Source organism: Camelus bactrianus, chromosome 11, assembly GCF_048773025.1.
Source record: "Camelus bactrianus isolate YW-2024 breed Bactrian camel chromosome 11, ASM4877302v1, whole genome shotgun sequence".
In the NCBI taxonomy this organism is placed as follows: Eukaryota; Metazoa; Chordata; class Mammalia; order Artiodactyla; family Camelidae; genus Camelus; species Camelus bactrianus.
The window spans coordinates 68,497,019-68,523,939 of NC_133549.1; the positions used below are offsets into that span (position 1 = coordinate 68,497,019).

The window sequence follows — 26,921 nt, forward strand, 5'->3', positions numbered from 1 at the left end:
AAGGATGAAGATATCTTGGAGGAAGTGACTCTGGAAAAAATCTTCACCAATAAAAGATCCCTCAGAGATATTTAACATTGAAAGCACAAAGGATAAACTGTCAAAAGCTGATCCAAACTTAGAAGTGTGACAATCTGCAAAGGCAGAGACGGACAAGATGCTCAATCTGTATCCTAAGTTTCACAATGAGAAGAAGGAAAATAAACTATTGGTAACTATTTACAAGAAAATAAAATAATGTTTTAAATTACTGAGATAATTCAACAGGGAAGACTAGTCTTCAGCGAATGATGCTGGGACAACTGACTATCCATGTGAAAAGAATGAAGTTGGACCTCTACCTCATACCACTTACAAAAATTGACATTAAGTGGATCAAGAACCTGAATGTAAGAAATAAAACTTGTATAAACACAGGTGTAAATCTTCTGACCTTGGATCAGGCAGTGGTTTCTTAGACATCGTAAGCATAAGCAACCAATAAAAAGACATACTATATACTATAACATGGATGGAACCGTGAAGATGTTATGATAAGTGAAATAAATCAGACCCGAAAGGACAATTATGTATGATTCCACTTATAGGAAATAACTAGACTAGTCAAATTCCTAGGTACAAAGTGGAATGACTGGTGCCAGAATTTGAGGTGAGGGAGAGGGGGAGTTTTTGTTTAGTGGGTACAGAGCTTTAGTATGGGAAGATGAAAAAGTTCTGGATGGACAGTGTTAATGACTGCAGAGCAATATGAATATACTTAATGCTACTGAGCTGTACTCTTAAGTTAAAACGGTATATCTTATGTATATTTTACCACATTAAAAAAAAGGAACAGAAAAAAAAAAGACATATCAGACTTCCTCAAAATTAAAAATTTTGTGCCAAAGGACATGAGGAAAGTGAGACACCCCACAGAATGGGAGAAAATATCTGCAAACCATACACCTGATATAGGTCTAGTAGCTGTAACACATGAACAACACACAACTGAACAATAAAAAAAAAAAAACTCAGTTAAAAAATGGGAAAAGGATTTGAATAGACAGTTTTTCAAAGATATATAAATGGCCAATGAGGTCATGAAAAGATACTCAACATCATTAGCCATCAGGAAAATGCAAATAAAAACCATAACAAGATAGCACCTCAAATCCATTAGAATGACCTCAATTAAAAACTGGACAAGAACAAGTATTGGCAAGGAATGTGAAGAAACTGGGACCCTCATACACTGACAACAGGATTGTAAAATCATGCAGCCATTCTGGAAAACAGTCTAGCAGTTCCTCAAATATTAAACTAAAGTTAACACATGACCCAGCAACTGCATTTGTAGGTAATACCCAAGGGAAATTTAAATATTTGATTGTACAAAAACTTGTACACAAGTGTTCACAGCTTTAGTCATAATAGCCAAAGAGTGGAAACAATCCAAATGTCCTTCAACTGATTAATAAATAAAATGTGTTATATCCAAACAATAGAATATTATTCAGCCATGAAAAAGATCCATACTACAACATAAATATACTTTAAAAACATTGTTAAGTGAAATAAGCCAGATATATTAGGCCACAAATTATATTACTCAACTTATATAAAATATCTATAACAGGCAAATTTATACAAAGAAAGTAGAGTAGTGGTTGCCAGGGGAATGGAGAGTGATTATTTAAATGGGGTTTCTTTTGGGGTGATAAAAATAGTGGTGATGGTTGCACAACCATATGAATACAACAAAACCAGGGTAAATTTTATGGTATGTGAACTATGTCTCAGTAGAAAAGAGAAAAAAATAAACTATTTAAAAAAAAAAACTGTCCTGGCTACGTGATAGGCCTAGAAATGGGGAGAAAAAAAAATCACAATGCAGTTAATAAATATTAGTATTATATAGGAAAAGGAATAATATGTATTTATACTCAACAAGTAAAAATTTTTAATGTTTTGATTAAAAAATTTTACAGGTCAAGGAACAATCATAATTTTCCCCACTAATTATTAAGATCACTTTACATAGTCACTTTTAGAGTCCCAAACCATCCTGCAAACTGAGTACTGCCTGTACAGTGTCAGAAAAATCTCATCTGATGCATATTTTGAAGAAGTATAAGATAATGTGATTACCTACCTGTAGTTCCTCTGCTGTGGAAACATCTAGTCCTGTTAGATCTTGTATTCGCATATTAATTCGAGACACTACAGGGTTTTCATAGCCGGACAGCCAGGCACTAAAAACAAGAAAATATTAGCTTTACTGATAAAGTTTCAATCCATGAAGACCAATAGCTGTCATTTAAAAAGCTGTAATACAGGACAATAAGCCTTTATCTATAGACATTTAATTGATTTGCTTGCTTGATGTGATTCTTACTGATACAATTTTTAAAAGATGTTATCTTCTACAGTTAGAGATTGGAAAGGGAAAATCTAGTATTACTTATTAGTTTCTATGAAAACAGCTTAAATTAATGTAAGAAGGCGATATAGGACTATATACATTGAGAATTTTTTTAAATTCTGGAAAAATACATACACCAAATTGTAAACAACTGTTCCTTCTAGGTAAGGTATAGGAACAAGTGTTGGTGATGATGTGAAGAAATTGGAACTCTCATACATTGCTGGAATATAAAATGGGGCAGCCACTTTGGAAAACATTGTGGCAGTTCCTCAAATTATTAAACAGTTTCCACATGACCCAGCAATTCCACTCCTAGGCATACACTCATGAAAATTAAAACGTATGTTCATACAAAAGCTTGTATAGATATGTTCACAGCAGCATTATTAATAATGGCCAAAAAATGGAAATAATCCAAATGTCCATCAAATAATAAAGAGATACATAAAATGTGATATATCCATACGATGGATATATTGTGCCATGAAAGGAAGGAGTGAAGTACTGCCACAACATGGATGAACCTTAAAACCATTATGTAGAAAGGTAAGTCTGACACAAAAGGCCACACACTAAGATTCCATTTATATGAAATGCCCAGAACAGGCAAAGCAACAGATACAGAAAGTAGATTAGTGGTTGCCCAGGAAAGAGGGAAATGGGGAATGACCCCTAATGGGTACAGGATTGCCTTCTGTGGTGATGAAAATGTTTTGGAATTAGATAATGGTAATGGTTGCACAGCTAAAAAGATTTAAAACCACTGAACTGTACACTTCAGAGGGTGAATTTTATGGTAAGGGAACCAGAGCTCAATAAAAAGGCACCCCAAAATTCAACTCTCTCCTTTATATACGCTTTTCCCCAGTCTATCAGACTTTTTCTTTCTGCACTTCTTTCATTGAGCTTTGAATCCATGATCCACTATTTCAACAGCATTTCTGCTAAAAGTGTAACTTAGACTGTCTGGCAAAAACAAAATCCTGAATGAATTTCTTTCCTCCAAGCTTATACCTGTGTCACCAAATCCTACTGGACAAAGTCATGAAATAGGACAGCTGTGTTCCACTAAAAATTCATGAACACTAACTCCAAACGAGCCCTTACTCTTACTCTCTCCTCCACTCTGAACCCCAGCCCACCTCAGACTCCCCCTACACTCAGTGGATAACCTACCTCCTACTTCATAGCGAAAACAGAAACCATACAATCTATTCCTTATATGTACTTCACTCCAGTTCAAAGCGATTTCTCTCCATTATTTAAGGCCAACCCTCTGCCTTAGAATCTATTGTCTTCTGCCATTTTAGGAACCATAATCAGTGATCAGCCCTCCTCTCTCTTACATAATCAACATCCCTTCTCAGTACCTCCTCCCATAGCTTTCAGCTGGGCTTAAGTCTCTCCCATTAAATAAATAAGAATTTTAAATTCTTTCTCTCAAACTCTTTCTCTCTCTCCAGTTACCAACTTCTTTCTCAAGTCAGCCTTTTCAGACTCCTCATGGCTCAATCCATTCCAACCTAGTTTTAGTCCCTGTAATTCCATCAAAACTGTTCTTGCTAACATCACCGATAACCCTACTGTGCTACTAAATCTAATGAGATTTTCCTTTTCTCACGGTAGCTGCTCTTGCAGTAACATTTCACAGTGTTCTCCCTCCTCACTCACGCACCCTCCAGGTATTCCCTTGGTCTCTCTGGTTGTTCCATCGTTGTCTCCCTTGTAGCCTCTTATCACCCTATTCTGCCTTCTCCCAGCACCCCAGCAACACTTCACGAGCATGTTTCCTCTAGCCCTAACACTAGTGTGCATGCTCCTCTCTGCCCAGAATGTTCTTTTTCACTCTGCAGACCTAAGCTTTTGAATTATCACTTTAGCCATCTCTTCTTCAGAGAAGCCTTCCTTGACTCCTCCCTGTGCCAGACCAGGTCAAAGCTTTTTTTCAAACAGTACGAGGAAGAAGGAGGAGGAAGTTTTTAACTAAGCACAACATGAAATTGACATGACATGCTATGAGAACTGAACCAGGATAAATACTGTTATAAAATTTACATTTCTCAAAACCATTTCAGAGGAAGCCATATTAGGATTATTCTTAATCTGATGAACTGATTTCAGTAAACTCATTTTTAATAGTATAAAACAATATATTTTCTCAGACTGTACTAAGAAATTGTCAGAAAGCAACTATCTAATCTATAATGATAATGATCGACAGGATTAGGACTGTTTCATGAAACATTAAGAACTTCATCTTGGCTGTTACATCAATGTACCTTTTTCACTGGTAAAGCAAATGTTTGCTGTGAGTACCACAACAATTAGTGAGTTTCTTCTTAAGTAACATACATTCTATTGTTCAAGACTGAAATGAGTTTTTGGGTTTTTTTTCTATTTTGTCCTATTTTGGAGCACAAGCAAAAATCTGTCTTTTCTATGTAGTTAGGCAAATGCAGCTGTTGTGGTCTAAATTTTATTCCCTCACAATTAAATAGGGTCAATTAATTATTATTAGGAGTAAGCCTTTAAGACATTTCCAGTTTTTAGAACAGCAAGGCTTCTGAGTAACTTCTCAAAACTTGATTTCCATTTTGGTATATGACCTGATACATAACACATTTGCTCTAACAACTATACTTTGTCCTCAATAATGTGTTGTGGTTTCACACAATTTTTACATATAATAGATTTATAAATGAGTTTCCATTTCACTGAGCTGAGATTTTTTTCACTCATGTACCTCTGGAAGGTAATCTGAACACACACATATTTGCATACATATGTGTGTGTGTATTACTTTCACCATAAAATAAAGTTAGACTACAAAGACAACTATGAAGAACATTGTCTTAGAAATCCTTTTCGGGGAGGAGGGCAAGTACAATTTGCTTAAGAATGTGATGAAGCTATATCTTTTCATCATCTATTAATCCTACATCATCATGACTTACCACCATAGCTACATGCATATCCACTTCCTCAGCAGCACTAGCCTGGAGAGTAGTTTGTCAGGAACAGGATGTTGCCAACTAGCACTCAGTGCTGTTTACAGTCATTCAGTAACTCATTCTTTACTTTGGACCCAATCTTGCTATCAAAGTAACATCAACAAGCTCAAGAATATCTTCCTCACTACAGAGCTACAGTAATCAAAACAGTATGGTATTCATACAAAAACAGACGTATGGATCAATGGAACAGAATAGAGCCCAGAAATGAACCCACAAACTTTTGGTCAATTAATCTTTGACAAAGGAGGCAAGAGCATACAATGGAATAAAGACAGTATCTTCAGCAAATGGTACTGGGAAAACTGACAGCAGCATATGAATCAGTGAAGTTAGAATACTCCCTCACACCATACACAAAAATAAACTCAAAATGGATCAAAGACTTAAACGTAAGACAAAACATAATAAAACTCCTAGAAGGAAACATAGGCAAAACATTATCTCACATACATCTCAGCAATGTTCTCCTAGGACAGTCTACCCAAGCAATAGAAATAAAAGCAAAAATAAACAAACAGGACCTAATTAAACTTAGAAGCTTTTGCACAGCAAAGGAAACCACAAGCAAAACAAAACAACCTACAGAATGAGAGAAAATATCTGCAAAAGATGAAACTGGCAAGGGCTCAACTTCCAGACTATAGAAACAGCTCATACAATTTAATAAGAAAATAACAACAACCCAATCCAAAAATGGGCAGAAGACCTAAACAAGCAATTCTCCAATGAACACATACAAATGACCAATGGGCCCATGAAAAAATGCTCAATATCACTAATTATCAGAGAAATGCAAATCAAAACTACAATGAGGTATCACCTCACACCAGTCAGAATGGCCATCATTCAAAAATCCAGAAATGATAAATGCTGGAGAGGGTGTGGAGAAAAGGGAACCCTCCTACACTGTTGGTGGGAATGCAGTTTCGTGCAGCCATTGTGGAAGACAGTATGGAGAATCCTCAAAAGACTAAAAATAGACTTACCATATGACCCAGCAATTCCACTCCTGGACATATATCCAGAGGGAATCCTAATTCAAAAAGACACCTGCATCCCAATGTTCATAGCAGCACTGTTTACAATAGCCAAGACATGGAAACAACCTCAATGTCCATCAACAGATGTCTGGATAAAGAAGAAGTGGTATATTTATACAATGGAATACTACTCAGCCATAAAAATGATAAAATAATGCCATTTGCAGCAACATGGATGGCCCTGGAGAATGTCATTCTAAGTGAAGTAAGCCAGTAAGAGAAAGAAAAATACCACATGAGATCACTCATATGTGGAATCTTAAAACAAACAAACAAACAAACAAATGAACTTACATATAAAACAGAAACAGACTCACAGGCATAGAATACAGTCTTGTGGTTGCCAGGGGGGAGGGAGGTGGGAAGGGATAAACTAGGAGTTAGAGATTTGCAGATAGATTGGTATATATATCAAATAGATAAACAAGTTTATACTGTATAGCACAGGGAAATATATTCAATATCTTGTAGTAGCTCATGGTGAAAAAGAATATGAAAATGAATATATATATATACACATATATGACTGAAGAATTGCGCTGTACACCAGAAATTGACAGAACACTATAAACTGACTATACCTCAAAAAAATAAATAAAGCAAATAATTGAAAGTTAAAAAAAAAATCTTCCTCTGTACACTATCCAAGTAACAGTTTCTGTGCCTCCACAATCCCTGAAGAATATACACCTTGACTGCAGCTTCTCCATTACCTAATGCTGGAACCACGGCTTCAAAGAATGGTGCCCTCTCTTTAGCCCTGAAGCTGCTTCAGTACCGTGGTCTTTCAGTCTGGAGGCACCTGCCAGCACACACTACCTACCACAGCATGGGTCATCTAGTATGGGCTATCCACCCCATTTCCCAGATGCTGCAGGGATCAGAACACCCCATCCCCACAGGAATCCTCTTGGGCTTGTTTCCTCAAAAGATAGAAGTCCTGCTGGAATTCCCCTTCCTTCCAAGAGGGAAGAATTATCTTTAAGATACTCTTAACGTTTTCTTTGATGTAAAAAACACAGAATGTTCTTCACAAAAGTAATCAAGCTTCTGGTACCTTTAATATCTAACAGGATCACAGTGACTTTGGTGGGCACCTGCTGGATGTTACAATGAGAAGCCCCCTGGTTGGGAGGGTGGTGGCAGCTGTGCCCTCAGAATCATGCTGAAATTCTCATAGTCCTCCATTAATCTCAGAGTTGCCTGCAACTTGAAGCACGTCATGGAGAGGCTACCTCCATGCACATGAAAGTGGAGAAGGCAACTGCCCCCAGTACATTTTTATAGTTCTATATTCCCTTTCTTTATAGCATTTATCATAGTAATTGTACATTAACTTGTTATTTGATTAAGGTAAGACATCTTCACTCAACTACTAGTTCTTAATACATATAAATTCTACCTGGTTTTGCTCACCACTATATCTGTGGAACATATTACAGTCCCCTGGCACAGAGTAGATGCTCAATAGATACTTGCTGAATGAATGAACCCTAAAGATGTCTTAGAACTAATCCAGGATTTATACTATTTTACCATAAGTATTTGTCAGATGATCTCATGCAAATTTATAGACTGGATGAGTAGAATTCACCAATGTAGCAGAAATAGGAAGGATCCATGAATTTTACTGTTATAAAGGATGTAGTAGATAAATATACTAAGAACTTATTTCTCCCAATTCTGACCAAGTTCCTGGTAGAGCTAATCTAGTCTGCCAATGAACCTATCTTTGACAATTTGATAGATTTTTGACCTTTATAAGCAACCAATTAATGACTTGATTTTTATAGATAATTATAACACAAGATTGACAACTGTTCTAATAAAATTTCAAACTAAATACATCTTGATAAAACAACTATTCCTATTTCATCCTGGAACCTATCAGAGAGAACCTGTCTTCTGGTGTCTTCAACTTCCTTCCCTGCTACCACCAATTTTTAAGCATCTATTCCTATCCTTTCCTCTTATACTTTGGTAGAAGCATTGTCCTTCAGTCTTACAGAGGCTGCAGCTTCAATCTATGCTTTTGAATATAGCCTTTCCATAGGCCTTATTCCAACAGTTACTGGCTCCCTTTTTATCTTTACTCTTTTCCTTGCTTACTTACTCTTCAGCCTGAAGTCTCCTGTTATCGAGAACACCTTTACTTCTGCCACCCTAGCAAATTATCATTCCAATCTTTCATTTTATACTTTTAAAATTATAAAACCAAGAAATGCTTGTTATATTCAACAAATGATTCTGGGTTACCATATGCAAAAGAAAGAAGATAGGCCCCTACGTCACACCATATTAAAAAAAATAACTCAAAAGGGATTAAAGACCTAATATAAGAGCTAGAATTACAAATCTCTTAGAAAAAACCACAGGAGTGTATCTTTGTGACCTTAGATTAGAGAGTGGTTTAGCTATGACCTCAAAAGCACAGGCAACAACAACAAAAGTAAACTGGACATCATCAAGATAAACTTTTTGACATGAATTTTAAAGACATGAATTTTAAAGCAGTGTGATTCATAACAGCCACAAAGTAAAAACAACCCACATATCTATCAACAGATAAGACAGATAACATGTGGAATATCCATACAAAAGAATATTTTTCAGCCATACCTTGAAAACATGCTAAGTGAAAGAAGCCAGATACTAAAGGTCACATATTATATGATTTCATTCAAACAAAATATCCAGAATAGGCAAATCCATAAAGACAGAAAGTAGATAAACCAGCATTTAGGGCTGCTGTGGCAGGGAGGGGATTAAGGATTGGGAGGTTATGGCTAAGGAGTGTAGACTTTCTCTTTGGGGTAATGAAAACATTCTAAAATTAATTGTGGTAATGGATACACAACTCTCTGAAATCCTGAAAGCTACTGAATTGTACATTTTAAATGGGCGAATTGTGTGGTATATCTCAATAAAGCTGTTTTAAAAAGAAATACTTATAAAAACAAACAGTACAAAAGTATATGAAGTCCTTTTCCTAGCCACGCTCCTCACAGATAAACACTATTTAACAAATAGTATATATCCTCTCAACATTTCCCCCTGTGTATAAACATACAGAGACAATTAAATAAAACAAAAAGGAATCCACCCACCCTTCAATCTTCTACCTCAATATACACGTACACTTTTTATCCCTTGAAAGTACTTCTGACATCTTCCAAAATCAAAACACATAGCACTACCTCATTAAAAAAAAAATTACTGTGGTAAAAGATACACAATGTGAAATTATCCATTTTATCCATTTTTTTAAAAAACATGGTAAAATATACATAACAATTTATCATTTTAGCCACTTTTAAGTGTACAATTCACTGGTGTTAAGTACCTTCACAAAGTTGCACAACCATCACCACTATCCGTTTCCAAAACTTTTTCATCATTTCAGACTGAAGTTCTGTACCCATTAAACAATAATTTGCCATTTCCCTCTCCTCCTAGCTCCTGGTAACCTCTAATCCACTTCTTGTCTGAATGATTTGCCTATTCTAGGTACCTATAAGCAGAATCATACAATATTTATCCTTCTGTGCCTGGCTTATTTCACTTAGTATAATGTCATCAAGGTTAATCCATGTTATAGCATGTATTAGAATTTCATTCCTTTTTAAAGTTGAATGATAGTCCTCTCCAAAACACAGGAAGATTCTCCTAAGCTGGAGAACTCCATATGTTTGAAACATTTTATTCATCTAGATCCCATTCTTAAAGCATTACTGCTAATCTCTCTTCAGCAACATTTTTGTAGGCCTATCAGGTAGTCTAAGAAATCAGCTCTGAATTGTTTTAACATTGCTAAAAATTCAGTAGAGACAATGATACTGCAATATATGTTAATTATTTTTTGGGATCTGGATGTCTTATTCCTGAATTAAATTAAATCATCAGAAATCAAGGTTCTTTCTTCTAGTACTCAGTGCTTTAACTGAGTTAGAATGTAAAGTTATACAGCATTTACTGTAATAGTAAAAACAATTTTGAAGAACATTCTTTATCTTTTGTACAATTAAAATTGAAAATGTCAACTAAGTTATACAGGTTTCCACAAAACACAATTAGTACCAGGAGAAAAAAAATTCTTTCTCCAGATAATTTTATGTGTCCCTTTTATCCATTTATCCATTAATAACTAAATACCCAAAATATCTTCCTTTTGATCTTAATGACAGGAACCTGAGATCTAAGTTGTATGTGTAGAATAACACTTCAATATTTTTTTCCTTTCTATTGAGTTTCTGCTATTAAAAAAAAATTCACTATTCTTTTACTGTATGATTTTAAAAATATTACTGAAATGCTTTATTTGTGTAAGGAGCAACATTCTCACCCTGCATGACTATTTCTAATACTAAGGCAGGCATACGCAAGTAACAGACAATACCATTTTGGAGGTTTTGGAGACTGTTGCAAACCTCCAAAGGAAAATCTAAGTGACATAATTTGAATACTACCACTACCTTCTTCTAATCCAACATATGTGAAGATAAACAATTTACAATTAGTTAACATAAAACCACCATGTGATTTTTTTCAAAAGGTAAAAGATAATTCAGGGCCCCAAAAGCATTATAGAAGGCAAAACTTTCAATAATTCTCTAAGTGCTTGATAGTTAACAAAGAAAGGCTAATCATCTAGACGGGGAATTTAACCAGTCCCTTGGTTCTTAGTGGGACAATTATACAATAACACTATAGATCTATCCAGTTTGTTACCTCATATATATATGTATAACTGCGTCCCTTTGCTGTACACCTGAAACTAACACAACATTGTAAATCAACTATACTTCAATTAAAAAAAACATAAAAAGTTATGCCAAATATAAAAAATACCTGAAATCATTCAAAGCTATCTGTACTGGCCTTTATATTGTAAAAATATTAATATGCTTTTTAGACTGTATTTGCTCCTTTAACATGGGGTAAATTAAATCTTCAGCATAAAAAATATATATATGTAGAAGTCTGTACTTCAAAGTAAAAAAATGAAAACTACTTCCAAGACTAGCCCACCAGAAGCAAAGCAGCTTTTCCTACCACACTAAATAGACTGTTTATATCTCATTATTTGTATTACTTTAAATGGACTTATGAGCTCACATAACTAAACTGTTTCAGAGTTCATAACCAAATGTTTAGCTTTCAAAAACTAAAATTCCACTTCTCTGATCTAGCCAAAATTATTGGCTTCTCCATTAACAATCCAGAGTAAATTTTTAGTTTCTCTTTTTTTTTTAAATATTGGAAAAGACAAAGATGATCTGCTAGAAGTTCACAGATAGTCAATAAAGTAAATAAAAACTTCATTTTTTTAAACAGTGATGGATTTCAACACATACTTGCTAAAAGAAAATTCTATTTGCTAAAATACTGGAACATATTTTTACTTCCACAGATGATGATGCAATCACTTAGAAATTTCTCGAAATACAGACATTTGAAATTCCCTTCTGACCCTTTCAAAATACAGATATTCCCAGAGTAGAAGGGATCACATTAGCTGATATCATTACACATAAATTCTTTCTACTATTTTACATTTGAGATGCCTTTTCTAGAGGTATCATATGAAAGGAAACATAAAACTTATTTCACTTGTAGAAATCTTAAAGCTTCAGATTTACACTGATGGGCAGAAAATGTCTTGACAAAGCTATTAAATTTCCAAAATAGTAAAAACTACTTTGCTAAAATATGAAATGTATTGTATATTTTTATGGAACAAATTCCTTCTTTAAAAAACCTCTCAACATATACATTTTATTTTTAAAAGAGTTGCTGAACAACTTTCCTTAAGAGTAAAGATGAAAATCACTGTGCTATGAAATTCCTTTTTTACTAGGTTGTTTTGAAAACACACACACACACTACATACTTTGCCAAGACTGAGTGAATTTATTCTGGTGTTAGTCTTCTAATGTTCTATGTATGGTTGTGCCTTTCTCAAAAATCCAATAAAATTGCTTCTCGGAGCTATAAAATTACAATACTTAAAAAATAAGTTCAAAATATTTAGAAATACTGAGTCCTTACGGAAAAAAATGTTTGTATGTCACCTTTCCAAGAGTAATTTATTTTGTTGGTAAGAGCCCACTGATTCTGTGGGCTGAATATTTTGTCAAAAGGTCCACTGTATATATAGAAAACTTCCAAAAATGACTTCCAAAATACTAAGTTCATGAAATTTTATTTTATATGCTTCCTAAAAGCATCCAAATCTGGAGAATTTAGATACTTACAAGCTTTATGACAGTAAAAATGCCTAAAACCATGAAATAATCACATATATATAATGGATCAAGTTATTTTTAAAAAATAGGTAAGGGGTTCATTTTTAAGACACAAAGTTCTGTAATAAAATGGAAAATGAGCTTACTTAACTTAAAATGAGGGTTAATTGTAATGCACAAAAGCATTGTACACCATAGCTCAACATGTCTACATGTCTATCCCAATTAGTTACTGCAAATCCTTGCCATCTATTAGTGTTGCTGAAATCAAAATCTTATTTTGGGAATAAAAAAATTGTTTTTTAATCTTATTTTGGGAAATTTAATTTTTATCATGTTTTCTAACTGGGGCAAGGGGTCAGGTAGTGGTATAAGGCAGACAGTTAGGAAACCAGGATATGTGTGTGGAGGATATAGACAGTTAATACATCAAGGACATAAAGCTTTGCCCCAAAAGAGTAATTAAGGAAACGAGCCAATGCATTCCATCTAGGCTTTACAGTACTTTTGCTATGACTTGCAGGAGTAATATTTTTTGAGTGCCTCCTAGAATAGTTGTTAAAACCTATTTACTCCTTCGCAATATTTTTAGTTGACAATTGAAATTTTTCATCCTAAGAATTTCAAAGGATTTAATTCTGACATACAGAAAATAGTGGTAATTTCTGAAAAATGATTATTTGTTTTATGTATCCAGTGGAATCTAAATACCATAATGATTTGATGCTCACCATCCTCCACTTTAAAAAATACATGAGTAAAGCATTTTTTAAATACTTGGAAATTTTATGTCATTCTTTTCTTTTTTTTCTTGAACTTGCCTTTTCATTCCATTCTTAACTTAGAACAGTGGTTCTCAACAGGGGTGGAGGGTTTGAGTCCCCAGGGATGGGAATTTTGCCTACCAGGGAAAGCTGGCAATGGCTAAGGACATTTTTGAACGTCACAACTAGGATGAAGGGTGCTACTGGCATCCAGTGGGCACTAGCAATGTTCCTAAACATACAACAAGACTCAAGTCAGCCAGCCAACAACAATCTGATCCAAAATGTCAATAGTGTTGAGGATAAAAGCCCTGCCCTAGAGTGATATATTTCCATGCCTAGAAGTCTTTTATTAGTCACATTATACTTCTCTACAACAAAATGTTTATGTAAACTGATAAAAATATAAAGTCCCTATGACATAAAGGCCTAAGTGTTAAAAATAATGTCTCCTAGAATGATTTACTACAATTATTAGTACATGTTAATCTAAATAACACAATTAAACAATCACTATCAAAAATAAAAAGTAAAACTATGTTAAAATGTTCCTAATGAGATGGATGAAGCTTATTTTGTTAATTTCAATCAGGTATTGTATCTGTTAATATTACTTAGTGCTACAATGAGACCAAATTTGGCTCAAGGTTGTTTTTTCCTCAATGATATTTCTGTATTCATTTTTATGAGAGCTGACAAAGGAGTTCTGTTGGAATAATGTCACTCTGTGAGCTCCTCTAAGCTATATACATAAGTTATACAGTGGCTTTTTATTAAAAATTATTTCAGCAATCTATCACACAATAATTTAAGTAGATTCCCTTAAATATTGTTAAAAGTGAAGAATCTGAAACCAACTGACTTGCAAAGATCTGTTAGATAATCCTTCAAGGCATTCATTTTCTCACCACCTATAGATGAGTGATCCAGAGATTCTTACTAAACCCCAGCTTTACTACACAGGCCAAATTAGGTCTTGTTCTATGAAGGGTCTTAGGGAACTTCCCTTATTTTTAGTATGAGAACTAGTAAGTTACTCTGGAAAATCTCTATTAACTGCCCCATAACCATGTCTGTTTATTAGTCCATCATACAAAGTTAGGCATGGTTGTCATCAAATACCTATGCCTAACAGCCTAGGTCTTAGAAACCATATGATGGGTTTTATGAAAATCAGATTCTCAAGAAAGAAAATGGTCCAAATATGGCTAAAAATTCTTCCCATACTCCCTTACCTCTTAGATACTCTGTACTGTGCTGTGGTCAATTTTCCAGTCTCAGGGTCATGTACTGTAGCTCGGCTCAGCTACAAAAAAAGAGAAAGGACAAGGACTTACTCACGTAGCAGGCAATTTTGAGCTTTTGTTTTGTTTTGCCAAGCCACAGGTGATTGGAAGGGTTCAGATTGGATGGTAGGTAATGGTTTCAAATCAGCAAAAACATTTAGAAAGGTGGCAAATAAGAAAAGCCACTTCCAAATCAAGAGAAAATAGGTTGACAGATTTTTGTTGTAGGTTTATTGTCCTTTCACTTTTTTTAAAAAAATCATTTGAAGCTGTATGTAAATGATTTATAGCACTGGGTTTCACAGGTGCTTTCTCAGAAGTAGAAGTTTAATGTTCTTTAAGTTATTTGACAAAAGAATAATGAGTAGACTCTTTAAATTCATTTTTTTTAAACTCTCACCAAGCTAAAACTGTTGTTAAGTCTCTCTGGTGAAGTAAAAGGCAACTAAGATTGTAAGTAATAGCATTTGGAAGACTGAGATCAGAAGTCTAACTCTGTTCTTTCCCTTGCCAACTTTTAAGTCAGCAAGCTTTTAAAAATAAAAACTCCAACAGGAGGAATACAGATTACTCCAAAATGACAATGTTATTTTACAAGATGCATGAACAAATGCCAATACAATCACCATGAAGAATGATGTGAATTCACTACAGCATTTATGAATGTCAGAGAATTACATAAACAAAGACTATTCCCAGATGAATCCAGGCTGCTGCTTTTTCTTTTTTTCGCTCTTTGGCAAGAAAAAGGAAAAAGAAAACAAGTATAAAGCCATTTCCTGGATATTTGATTTATGACTTGAAGGGAGATGCAAAGCATATTAATTCCCTAAAAATAACAGGCCAATTAAATATTAAAAACAGAACTTCTAGTTAAAGGGAAAGACCTGTGAAACACAAAGCAGTTTATCCATGCGTAAAAATAGGTGGTGACTTGACTGGAGACTGAAAATGACCTACTTCCCTTAAGTGAATAATTCCTGTAGGATGTACAAAACACTCATTAGAAGGCAAAATATGCAGCATACACATCTCTTACCTTTTGCTAATTCTGTAATGTACCGTCTCCAAGTCTCCTGTTATTGGATTTGAAATGGTGGCTCGCCTCAGCTGTGAAGCCAACCATCAAAATAGTTGCATTACAAAACAAAAAAAAAATGAACCACATTTATCCAACCAGTCAGAACTGTGGGATTTTTACAAAGGAGGCTGAAAAGAGAAAATAACTCCACAGACTTCCAGTCACCTGGGTTAAGCCTTGAAAGCCAGCTGTTGTTTTTTTTTTTTAATTTTTATATTTTTTTAAAATTTTGTTTTTGTTTTGCATGAATGGAGGATACAAAACAAAAAAGACTGGAAATTAAATTTCTTTCAAAAGTTACAGGATGAGAAGTGAGGGAAAGAAATTTCTAAAATTTGAAGTCTTATTCATAAGTTATGAAAATGGCTATCTGCAGTTAATGCAGTTGATTTTATTTTTTTTCACTGATGGCAATGTTTGCAAAGATAATGTTGTCCAAAATTTGTTTCAAGGTCAATCTCTTCTTCCTTCAAGATATTTGCTCATATATTTCACATAAATAGTGAAATAATCGGACTGAGCACAAAGGCAGATGAAACAAACTCATAAATGTTAAAAAAAAAAACAAAACAGAGATGACAGCCAAGATAATGATTTTAAACTTTCTTCCACAAATGGAAGATGATTTGAAGATTAACAAAAGAGTATGGAATTTTTATTGCCATTGAATTTCTTGATCCAAAACATCCAACTGAGGCATCCCCTCTGAAGACTGGGGCCTCTGAACCTAGAAATGAATTCTTTCTTTCTTTTTAAAGAACAAAATGAATTCTTCATAAATATTCTCCCAAGGTATTTTGGTTTACTGATTTACTGACCACAAATAATGGACTAAAATAGGAAACCAAAAGAGAACGGCAGAATATGATGTGATTATAAGTAGCATTCTGGTTGGGAGATTTGTAAGAACTCCTTTGGACAACACCCAAACATATTAGACCAGTCTTTTCCATTCAAAATGTAATCTTTAGTAAAAACAACAACAACAACAACAACAACAACAACAACAACAACAACAACAACAACAGAAAGTACCCATTTTGAAAAATAGTAAAACTTAACAACAACAACAAAAATTCTGACTTCAAGTTCATTTTGCAGTACAGATATCCAGGTAACTCAACTTTTATAATATAAGGATCAGCAAACTTGATTCATGGACCAAATTCAGCCAGCTATCTGCTTTTAGACAAAGTTTTACTGGAATATAGTCACACATTTATCTATTTTCTGTGGCTGCCTTTTGTACTACAACAGCAGAGGTGAGTGGTTATGACAGACTGTACGGCCTGCAAAGCCTGAAAAATATTTACTGTCTGGGTCTTTACAGTAAAATCTGCTAACTCCCATGTAATAAGACAGCAAAAATATTACTAGGGTTTACTTAATCTCTTTATGAAAATGATGACAGTGTGTATTTTACTATCAATAAGACCAGACAGATTTTAAGAACAAGCCGATGGGAAAAAAGGCAAGAACATAAAGGGCAGTCTTTCACACATTCTCACAAAAGAATTTCTATGTTAAACACTAAGTTTATGGGGTTGTGTTCACAATAAACTGTTTTTCTTATTAAGATAAATGATGTGGGTTAAAGTCAGAAACCCGAGATGTCATTATTTCAAATTAGCATGATTTTGTGCCCAATTATATCTTTCTAGTAATAATGTGTCTAAACAGTAATAAAAATACTTCAAGAATTCCTTCAGATAAAACTACAGAAGATATGAAAAAGCTGGTTTCTGAGATTAAAGGGCTCCAAAGTACACAGAAAAGTTATTCAGGAAGTAGCTGAAACACAAATTTGTTAAGTGTGAATAAAAATCTCATCTATGATTTTCACAATTAAGTGCTTATAAAGCCCAGTTGCAAGGTATGTTGTTTGTGCTGATAACAGAGAACAACTGGTATAAATAGAGCTTAGTTAATAATTCCATTAGCTCGCGACAACATCTAAAACTATCTGTGGGGTTATTGCCGTATCGATTATCATTTTTATAATCTTGCAAAGGAAAAACTGAAACACTGGTTAAGTAAACTGAGGAGAGAAAAGACGATAAAAAATTACTTACCCTCGGTTTTGCTAGATCTTTAACAATTTCAATTTCTGCATCAGAAATAATATCATGGAAGCGGATAATACGAGGCTTGTCCCACTCGTCCTCCTGTTTGGCTGGAGCCAGAATAAATTTAGGATTCCTGTTTCCATCGTGGTAGCGGCAGAAGAGTTTCTTCTGTCTCCGAGGAGTCTAAACATAAAGTTAAAGAATGATAAATATATTAGAATAATAATATTTTTTATTATTTATTATCTGCTTGTTCCTATGCAGATAAGAAACAATAATTATGCTGGTGTACAAAGTATCTGAGGAAGAATACGCAGAAGAAAGAATACTCTACAAATACTCTGCATCAAACAGGACCTTCAGGATTTAAAAAGTTTTATTAATGATTATTTTCTAGAAGCAATGGTAGGCCTTAATTTTTTTTTTTAAAAAGATGAAGAGTTTCTCTTTCCCTTTTCTCACCAAAATAAGGTTCAAACATAATATGAGAGAAATAATAAAACATTTATGGAAACACGAAATGAATGACCAGCACTGCTTCAAACTTCACAAAGTACCTGGGAAATATCCAGAAAGATGAAGTTTCTAAAAGGAAAAACAAAATCCTAACATGTTTTCCCTAATACCTCCCAATTCAAAAAAAAAAAATTAAAGGATTTTTCTTTAAAGTAAAGATGAAAATGGGTGGCTCTGAAAAAGAGAAAATAAGTTATTAAAGAAAACAGGTGCTTTTATTAGCAGGTATTAAAGAGTGGTCAACAAAACAAATACATATTCCTTTCAATTATCTATGTATTATATCAACTAAGTAAGTTATTCCATTGCTGATTCTTCTCTTGATTAAATAAGCATGTCATATATGAAGTAGGAATAATATTAGTTTTGGTTTTAATTATTAATTATACAAAAACAAATAATGATTGATGTTTACTCTTATATTTTCTTTACCTAGAATCAAATCCAAGGTGTTATATCACATAAATCTTTTATATGATGATGAGATGAATTTAACTATTCTGAGAAAAAGGATGTCCTTTGATCTTAGGCAGGGTTGACATGTGTATGTCACATCAACAAACTGGCAAATTAACAGACTTCTGTTTTATACCAATAGTTCTATTTTGCTCTCTTTAAGAGTTTTTAAGGGCAATAAAAAAAAAGTGCTTACTGTTGGAAATCTGACCACTGACTAGCTATTTGATAGTATTATAGAACTACTGTGAATACTGTGATACTGGAGATACTGTGATAATGGTACTGTGCTTATTTTTGAAGAGTCCTTATCTTTAAAAGATACACAGTAAAATATTTAGATGTGAAATTTTTTAAAAAAATATTTAATTGAGTCAAATTTATATTTACTCATTAGCTCCCAAAGCAAAAGTAACCAGTTTTGGGAATCCATGAACTTATCAAAAGAGTCAACATAGATATGATCTACTTATTCACTGTTAGAGGTTAGGTTTTCAACATAAGTCATCAAATATCGAGCAGTCATCAATATCAAAACATACTACCCAGCTTGAGTTTATCAGCAGTAGAGAAAAAGTTAAGCGCTATTCAAATGTTTTCAATTCTAAGTACCTACTTCAAAAATTCACTAACCCCTTCTACGTATGCCTGCATTCAGCTGAATACTAGTACCACATGATATTCCTTTAAAAAGGGTTCCATGATCAATTAATGTTAGAAAATAAATTATATCATATCCATAATGCACAGAATCATAAAAAGGCTCTGAAAAGTCCTGAGGCTGAACAAAAAACCTATGTTCCCCAGACTTGAACTTGTTTATTTTTGGCCAGTACTCTATTAGAATCCTGAAGCACTGGTACTCTGAGTATAAATACATAAATACAGATATATAATAAACAAAGGGATATTTATAGACACAGTTTAGTATTTTAAAGACTGTTAAAGCCAAAAATCTGTTGAAAGTAGTTTGGCATTTTTAACATTTCTTAAACGGACAAACACCTCCCTCAGCAAAGTTGACTGGGAGCAAAACCACAAGAGATTATTGTGTAGATAAATTCATGGCTTCATGGGATGGGTTAGAATGGTGTATTATTTCTATTTAAAACTGCTGAAATCTCTTTTGCATTAAGATGTAAGAAAAAATTTTATCACTTCCCTTAAATTACCTGATCCTTTACCTTAAAAAAAAAAACCCAAACCCTTTTTTAATCTATGAAAAGGGTACTAATTACCAAAAATGCCTATAATGCCTGTATATGATTCACAAGGTCTATTTTAAAGCTATTTTACTAAGCACTGGAGCATGTTAAGTGTGATACCCACAATACAGTGCTGTGGCATACTATAATACTTTTTGAATAATTCTGATTTTTATCACATAAGCTTAAATATAAAAGAACTCTGATTCTCTCTAGAACTATGTACAAACACACATACATGCACATTCACACACACACAATTGGCTTTTCCACTTTACCATTTTGATACCCTCCCCACGGCACAGCATTTCGTACTTCTGTCTCTCTGGCAGGTAATCCACAGCAACCCCTTTTTTCTTCGGTGTGGTTTTCTGATCAGATTGGCCATCTGAAGCAGACTTATTGTCATCTTTTTCTTTAGCCATTATATACTCAAAATATTTTAAGTTACCATTAGCTCTTTGATGTTCAGGATCTATTAAAAAGAAAGCAAGCATGTCCATGAGTAAGTTTACAGTTGCTCAAGCATCCAAATCCAATAATATAAAAGTGGAGGAACATATAATTTACCTTCCAAACCAGGACGCTTTTGAGAGTGAAAGGTGGCACTAATAAAAATTATTATACCAAAACAATAGGTGTAAACCCCAAGCTCAGGACATACAGTAATCCTACATAAAAAGAGTTCTGAAAATGGAATCAGATATTTATTTCAAAGTAGCAATAATTGCTTCTACTTTGAGAAGTTACTGATCAGCCAAAGGAAATATGATCAATTTGATGTCAAATGAATTTTAAAATATTACTCTTTATACTTTAAGCAATGGAAAATATTTTTCTGGGAATTAAATGTAATCACCATGGGGAAGACAGGGTATACAGTTCAAAAGCTACCTTTACCACAGATACATTATAAATGCAGAACACAGCCTACTTCTGAGAGCTGAATGGATTTCAGTTCCAAAATTCTAAGTGAGATAGAAAAGAGAAACTAAAGATACAATTTTCAAGTAAGCCAGAATCCACTAACTTCTCCTGAATTGCCAGTCATAATTTTTAGCTATCTTTTAGTAGGGGAAAAAGGACTACTCTGTCCACCCAGGAGGAAAAAAATCCAAACCACCACACACACACAAATAAAAAAGGAAGAACAGTACACAGAAACTTCATTGTGACATTAACTGAAGTGTTTAGGAAATCTAGCCTTAGATTTGTAAAATATTTCTTGTCCTTGAGAAACTGCTCATAATATATGTTGTAATACACACAATATAAGCCTAACTTTGTAAAAGAAAAGGGAAAAGTGTGTGTGGCAGGGGGAAGGGTGGTCTACTGCAAGGAAACAAAAAACTGGTGGATATCTCTGGATGATTGGCTTATGGATGACTCTTCTATAATTTCTTCTATTTTCAAAAATTTCCTATAGTGAATAAAGTATTTTTAGGTCAGGAAGAAAAAAAAAATCACTAAAAAATACTGAAAAAAAAAAGGGTACTTGAACTAATATCTCAATTTATTAATTCACTCAAATAAGAAATAAGCTAATTATTAAAAGTTCATTTTCAGATGACCAATCCTTTTGATGACTCTTCTAATATACTCATAGTTACCTATTCATAACAAGAATTTTTTTTTAAGTTTTAAAGCTTCATTATATACCAAAGGCCACATGAATATATCAGCATACAACTCCACATCCAGAGATTCTGATTTAGTAGGTCTGGGGTGGAGACTAAGGAATTTTCATTCCTAATACGTATCCCAGTAATTTTGATGCACATAGCCCCTGGATCATACTTAAAGAAACACGTATCTCTGTTCAAAGTATCAGTGGTAAAATCTTCATAAGATATATTTTCCTTACATTTGAATATGACAATCAAATATATTTTCAGTCTCTCTGTGAAAGAATTTCAATCTAAGATGGAACCAGAGGTTATAAAATGGAAAATCTTGAATAGATAAACAAGATTATACTGTATAGCACAGGGAAATTTACACAAAATGTTATGGTAACTAACAGAGAAAAAAAATGTGACAATGAGTGTGTATATGTCCATGTATGACTGAAAAATTGTGCTGAACACTGGAATTTGACACAACATTGTAAAATGATTATAAATCAATAAAAAATGTTAAAAAAAATGGAAAATCTCACACTTGGACACTCAGGAACACAAAACTTAAGGACTGAGACCACAACACTGTAAACTGACTATAACTCAATTTTAAAAATTAAATTAAAAAAAAAAGGACTGAGAGACTGATTTCTCATAAATGCCTAATTTTCAGAAAACTGATGATACTGGAATTTTCTTAAATTAGAGGGAGTTGGTCAGGGGTTGCCCCATACCAATCTTGGTAAATTTTGCTTATGGTTTCCAGGAGCATGACCCAGGTTGGGTTGGTCTCACAAAATAAGCTAAATTGAGCTTCGCTTATATGACTGGACTGGTTCCACCTGCTCATGGAATTTTCAAAGTTGGTCTCCATTTATTTTTTATTTTAATAGATTCTAACTGAACTCTCCCCTTTTGTCATTCTCTGCCCATAAATACAGCCTACCCCAAACCCTCAATGGACTCACCTATAGCTTCCTATAGTTTGCATGTCCTGAACTGAAATTCCTCTGCTATTCCTGAATAAACGCACCCTTTTGACAATTTTGAGCTTCCCTCATTTTACCTTTTTATTTAGGTCAACATTTGAAATCACTATTTCCAAGTATGAAATATAATACACCAAAAATGTCCTTCAAAGGATACTGGTTAATATTTAACATGGCAATATAGTAAATAAGTATTTTTGACTGAGTTAGCTAGGTTAGATCCAATTTTGAATTCCCTGAGGACTAAAGAGCAGAGAAACACAGCTACTGTTGTAGGTGCTATTAGGAGAGAAAAATCAGTTGCCATTTATTTCGAGGATAAACAGAGAAAGGATAAAGTATGTCTGACAGATGGGACTCTTGACTTATAACAAATAAAGAGTACAAAGCTATATGATAAGATATAAAGTCACATATATATAGTCATGTAACTTTGGAACTTTTTCTACATATATATCATAATTATTATATACAAGTATACAAAATTAGTATATCTATATATCCCCCAATATATCTATAACCTTGAATTAAGCTAAATTAACATACCTAGTTCAAGAAGCTTCTTTGTGAGCAAAAGTGCCTTATCCAGGTCTCCCTGCTGGTAGACCGCATAGCTCAAATAATCTAGAACAGAGACTTTATCGATGGTAGAAACCTCGCCTTCATCCAGCTGCCTTAGTGCTTGTTCCATCCACAGTTCTGTATGGTAATAATCTGCTTCTGTGTAGGCTACTTTGCCCAACTCAAAACAGTCCTCAACTGTTAGAAAAGACTTGTGTTTTACTCCTATGGAAAGAAAATACAAAGAACTTTAGTAATCTTAATACTATTATATATTTACTAGAACTATTCAGCTTTCAAAGTACTATCTCATTTTCAGTTAAACTTCACAACAACCTTCTGAGATAAGAAAAGCAGGAATTATCCTCAGTTAATAAATAAAGGAACAATCTTCAAGGTAATGAAATATGGCAAGAATCACACAGCTAATAGGGGATGTGGGACCTAAAGACCTCAAGACTTCAATTACCAGCCATAATACCAAAATGAAGCATCGATTAAGCTGAAGCATGCAATTTTCTAACACAGCAGGAATCACCATATGACATATATCTATCTTACTCTTAATCAACAATCTGGGCCAGAGATAGACAGGAAAAGAGACAAATCTGTCAGCTGGTTCCTTCCCCTCTTCCCTTCCCTTACGGTTCCCCTTTTCAAAAGCATTAATATGTAATTTATATACCATAAAGTTCACCCTTTTAAAGAATCCAGCAGTTTTTAGTATATTCACAGAGTTTCACAACCATCACCATAATCTAATTTTAGAACATTTTCATCACTCCAAAAAGAAACTCTAACCATAAGCAGTCACTACCAATTATCTCCCCTTTTCCTGCCCCATCCCTAGACACCACTAATCTACTTTCTATATCTACAGATTTACCTATTCTGGTTATTTCACACAAATGGAATCATACAACATATGGTCTTTTGTGACTGGCCTTCTCCGCACACGTTTTCAACGTTCAAAGGAAATTATAGCACTCCTTATATTGCCAAATACTAGTTCATTGTATGGATAGATGACATTTTACTTATCAATTGATGGATATTTGAGTTGTTTCCACTTTTTTGGTTTTTGTGAATAACGTACCGTGAACATTCATGTACAAGTTTTTTTGTGGACATATGTTTTCATTACTCTTGAGTATATATGTAGCAGTGGAATTGTTGGTTCTCATGGCAACACTATGCTTAACATTTCGGGAACTACCAAATTGATTTCCAAAGTGGCTGCACCATTTTACAATCACATCAGCAATGTATGACGGTTCCAATTTCTCCACATCCTCACCAACACTTGTTATTGTCCATCTTTTTTATTATAGCCATTATGGGTATGAAGTAGTATTTCACTGTGGTTTTGAATTGTATTTCCCTAACAATAATCTTGAACATCTTTTTACACACTTAGTGTCCATTTGTATATCATCTTTGGAAAAATGTCTATTCAAATCTTTTTCCCAGTTAAAAATTTGGTTATTTGTCTTTTTATTATTGACTAATCGTTAAGAGTTCTTTATATATTCCAGATACAAGTCCCTTATGTGATTTTTCAAATATTCTTTCCATTCTGTGGGCAGTCTTTTTACTTTCCTGGTGGTATACTTTGAAGCACAGAAGTTTTAATTTTGATGAAGTCTAACTTATTCATCTTTTATAGTTTGTGCTTTTGGTGTTGGCAGGTCAACCAGTTTCTGAAGTGAAACTTCTATCTTAAAGGGAGATATCTGACAGTTCACATGAGATTTTATATCTATCTATCTATATACATACATACATACACACACATAGATAGATAGATAGACATATAAAACCAAAACGCTTAGGAAAATATTTAGCCTCACTAATCATTAAAGAAATACGAAACTTAATTAAACAATAGCCTATATTTATTGTGGTCTTACTATGTGCTGGGCATTTATTACTCATTTACTATTCAAAGCAATTCAGATGAAGAAGTAGAGAGAGGTTAACTATTTGCTCAAGGTCACACAGCTAAGAGCCAGAACTGGAATCTGCACAATATAACTCTAGAAGTTTGTGCTCCTAATATTATACCTTAAAATGGCAAAACTTACAGGGGAAGTAGTAGTAAACTGGTAACTTTATTTTTAAAACGTTCAGCAACATGAAACAAGAATAATAATTTCAGACCCTATGAATTGATATTTACTACTATTTTTCAATTGTTTTCATGAGCTTAGACTAGAGGTTGGGGAAGAAACACCTTGTATAAATGATATTATAGCAAAAAATTATAATAAGCTAAAAGCAAGGAAATGTATAGGCAGGTAAGTCAACATAATGGAATAGTATTTTTCATTAAGAAAGATAATTTCAAGTGTCATATAGAAAAGCCAGAAAATTCTAGACAGAAATATGTCAAAATGTTAAATTGTTACCCTGGGAGATGGATTACAAGTAAGCTGTTTCCTAAACAACTTTCTACTTTTTAAAATATTGTATAATTACCACTACTTTCATAATAATTAAGAAAAAAACAGGGAAAGAACTATAGAAAAAATAAATGTACAAAGTATACTCCGAATGATATGTACAGAACAATAGCAAACATAACATTCCATTTTTATAAACAGTAGATCAGATGAGTTAACTGGAGATTTTAAGGGCCTGACTAGTTCATGTTGTTTTGGGTTTACTTCATGTTAAGTAAGCAACACAGAATTACATCTGGACCACATATTCCAGGGGGGTGGGGGAGGCGGGGGGATAGCCTCTGATATAAAGCACAGTTGACACTTGAAGAACAAAGGTTTGAACTGCATCTTTGTTCCAAGGGTTCCATTCTATGTGGATTTTTTTCAATAAATACATGTTTGTACTGTATATGTTTTTTCTCTTCCTTTTGATTTTCTTAACATTTTTCTCTAGCTTATGTTATTGTAAGAATACTATACATATATATAATACATATAATATAAAAAATGTGTGTTAATCAACTGTTTAAGTTATCAGTAAGACTTCTCGTCAACAGTAGGCTGTTAGTAGTTAAGTTTGGGAGGTGTAAAAAGTTACGTGCAGATTTTCAACTGCTCAGGCAGTCAGCACCCCTAACTGTAGCATTGTTGAAGGGTCGACTGTACCTAGGAATGCTGGATAGAATGTAACAATTATCCACTTATACTATGGCCAACTTCACAGGACTTAAGCGAATTTGGGGGGCCAAAACCAAAAAGGAACTGGAAACTCAGAGAGGTAAGCAGAGGATGAAACTGCATCTACCCTAGAGGCAGTCACCAGATCAGAAACCTGGAAGCTTCATTTTTAACCACTAGGAAAGGAGATAAAGAGTCAGGCCCGTACAAAGTGGCAAAGCAGACCCTTGAAGAATTACATCTCGAGAAAGAATAGGCTAGAAAAAACTGTCAGCTGGCAAAAAGGAACAACAAAAGAACTTATTTTCTCAGTCTGCACTATAGGCAGGGGGAAAAAAAGTCCCTTAGAATTCCACAGACATGCCCTCAGGGAGGTTTTGATTTCGAATATATGCTATCTCCGTGGTCTGGGAAACTAAAGCCAAGAATTTAACCTAAAGTGGTCATAGTTGGTAATGTCATAGGACATTGGGCAGAAGCAACATTTTTACTTTGCAAAATGCACCCTCACCTCAGGTTTTGCAACATTATCACACACAATGTGAAAAAGTAC

General features: G+C 33.9%; 1 protein-coding gene across 3 annotated transcripts in view; it reads right to left on the reverse strand.

The window, feature by feature from the left end:
• The window catches only part of P4HA1 (prolyl 4-hydroxylase subunit alpha 1), a 68,073-nt gene that overhangs the window by 10,636 nt on the left and 30,516 nt on the right, over positions 1–26,921 (reverse strand). The window contains exons 6-10 of one of the 3 annotated variants that reach the window (XM_010963183.3): positions 23,232–23,471; positions 20,356–20,552; positions 17,907–18,083; positions 14,703–14,773; positions 2,132–2,231 (exon numbers count right to left, since the gene is read on the reverse strand). In XM_010963183.3, coding sequence (XP_010961485.1) covers positions 2,132–2,231; positions 14,703–14,773; positions 17,907–18,083; positions 20,356–20,552; positions 23,232–23,471 — 785 coding nt within the window. Of the gene's footprint in view, positions 1–2,127; positions 2,232–14,702; positions 14,774–15,792; positions 15,864–17,906; positions 18,084–20,355; positions 20,553–23,231; positions 23,472–26,921 lie in introns of all 3 variants that reach the window. The other 2 variants (XM_074374175.1, XM_074374174.1) reach the window with 2 other exon arrangements.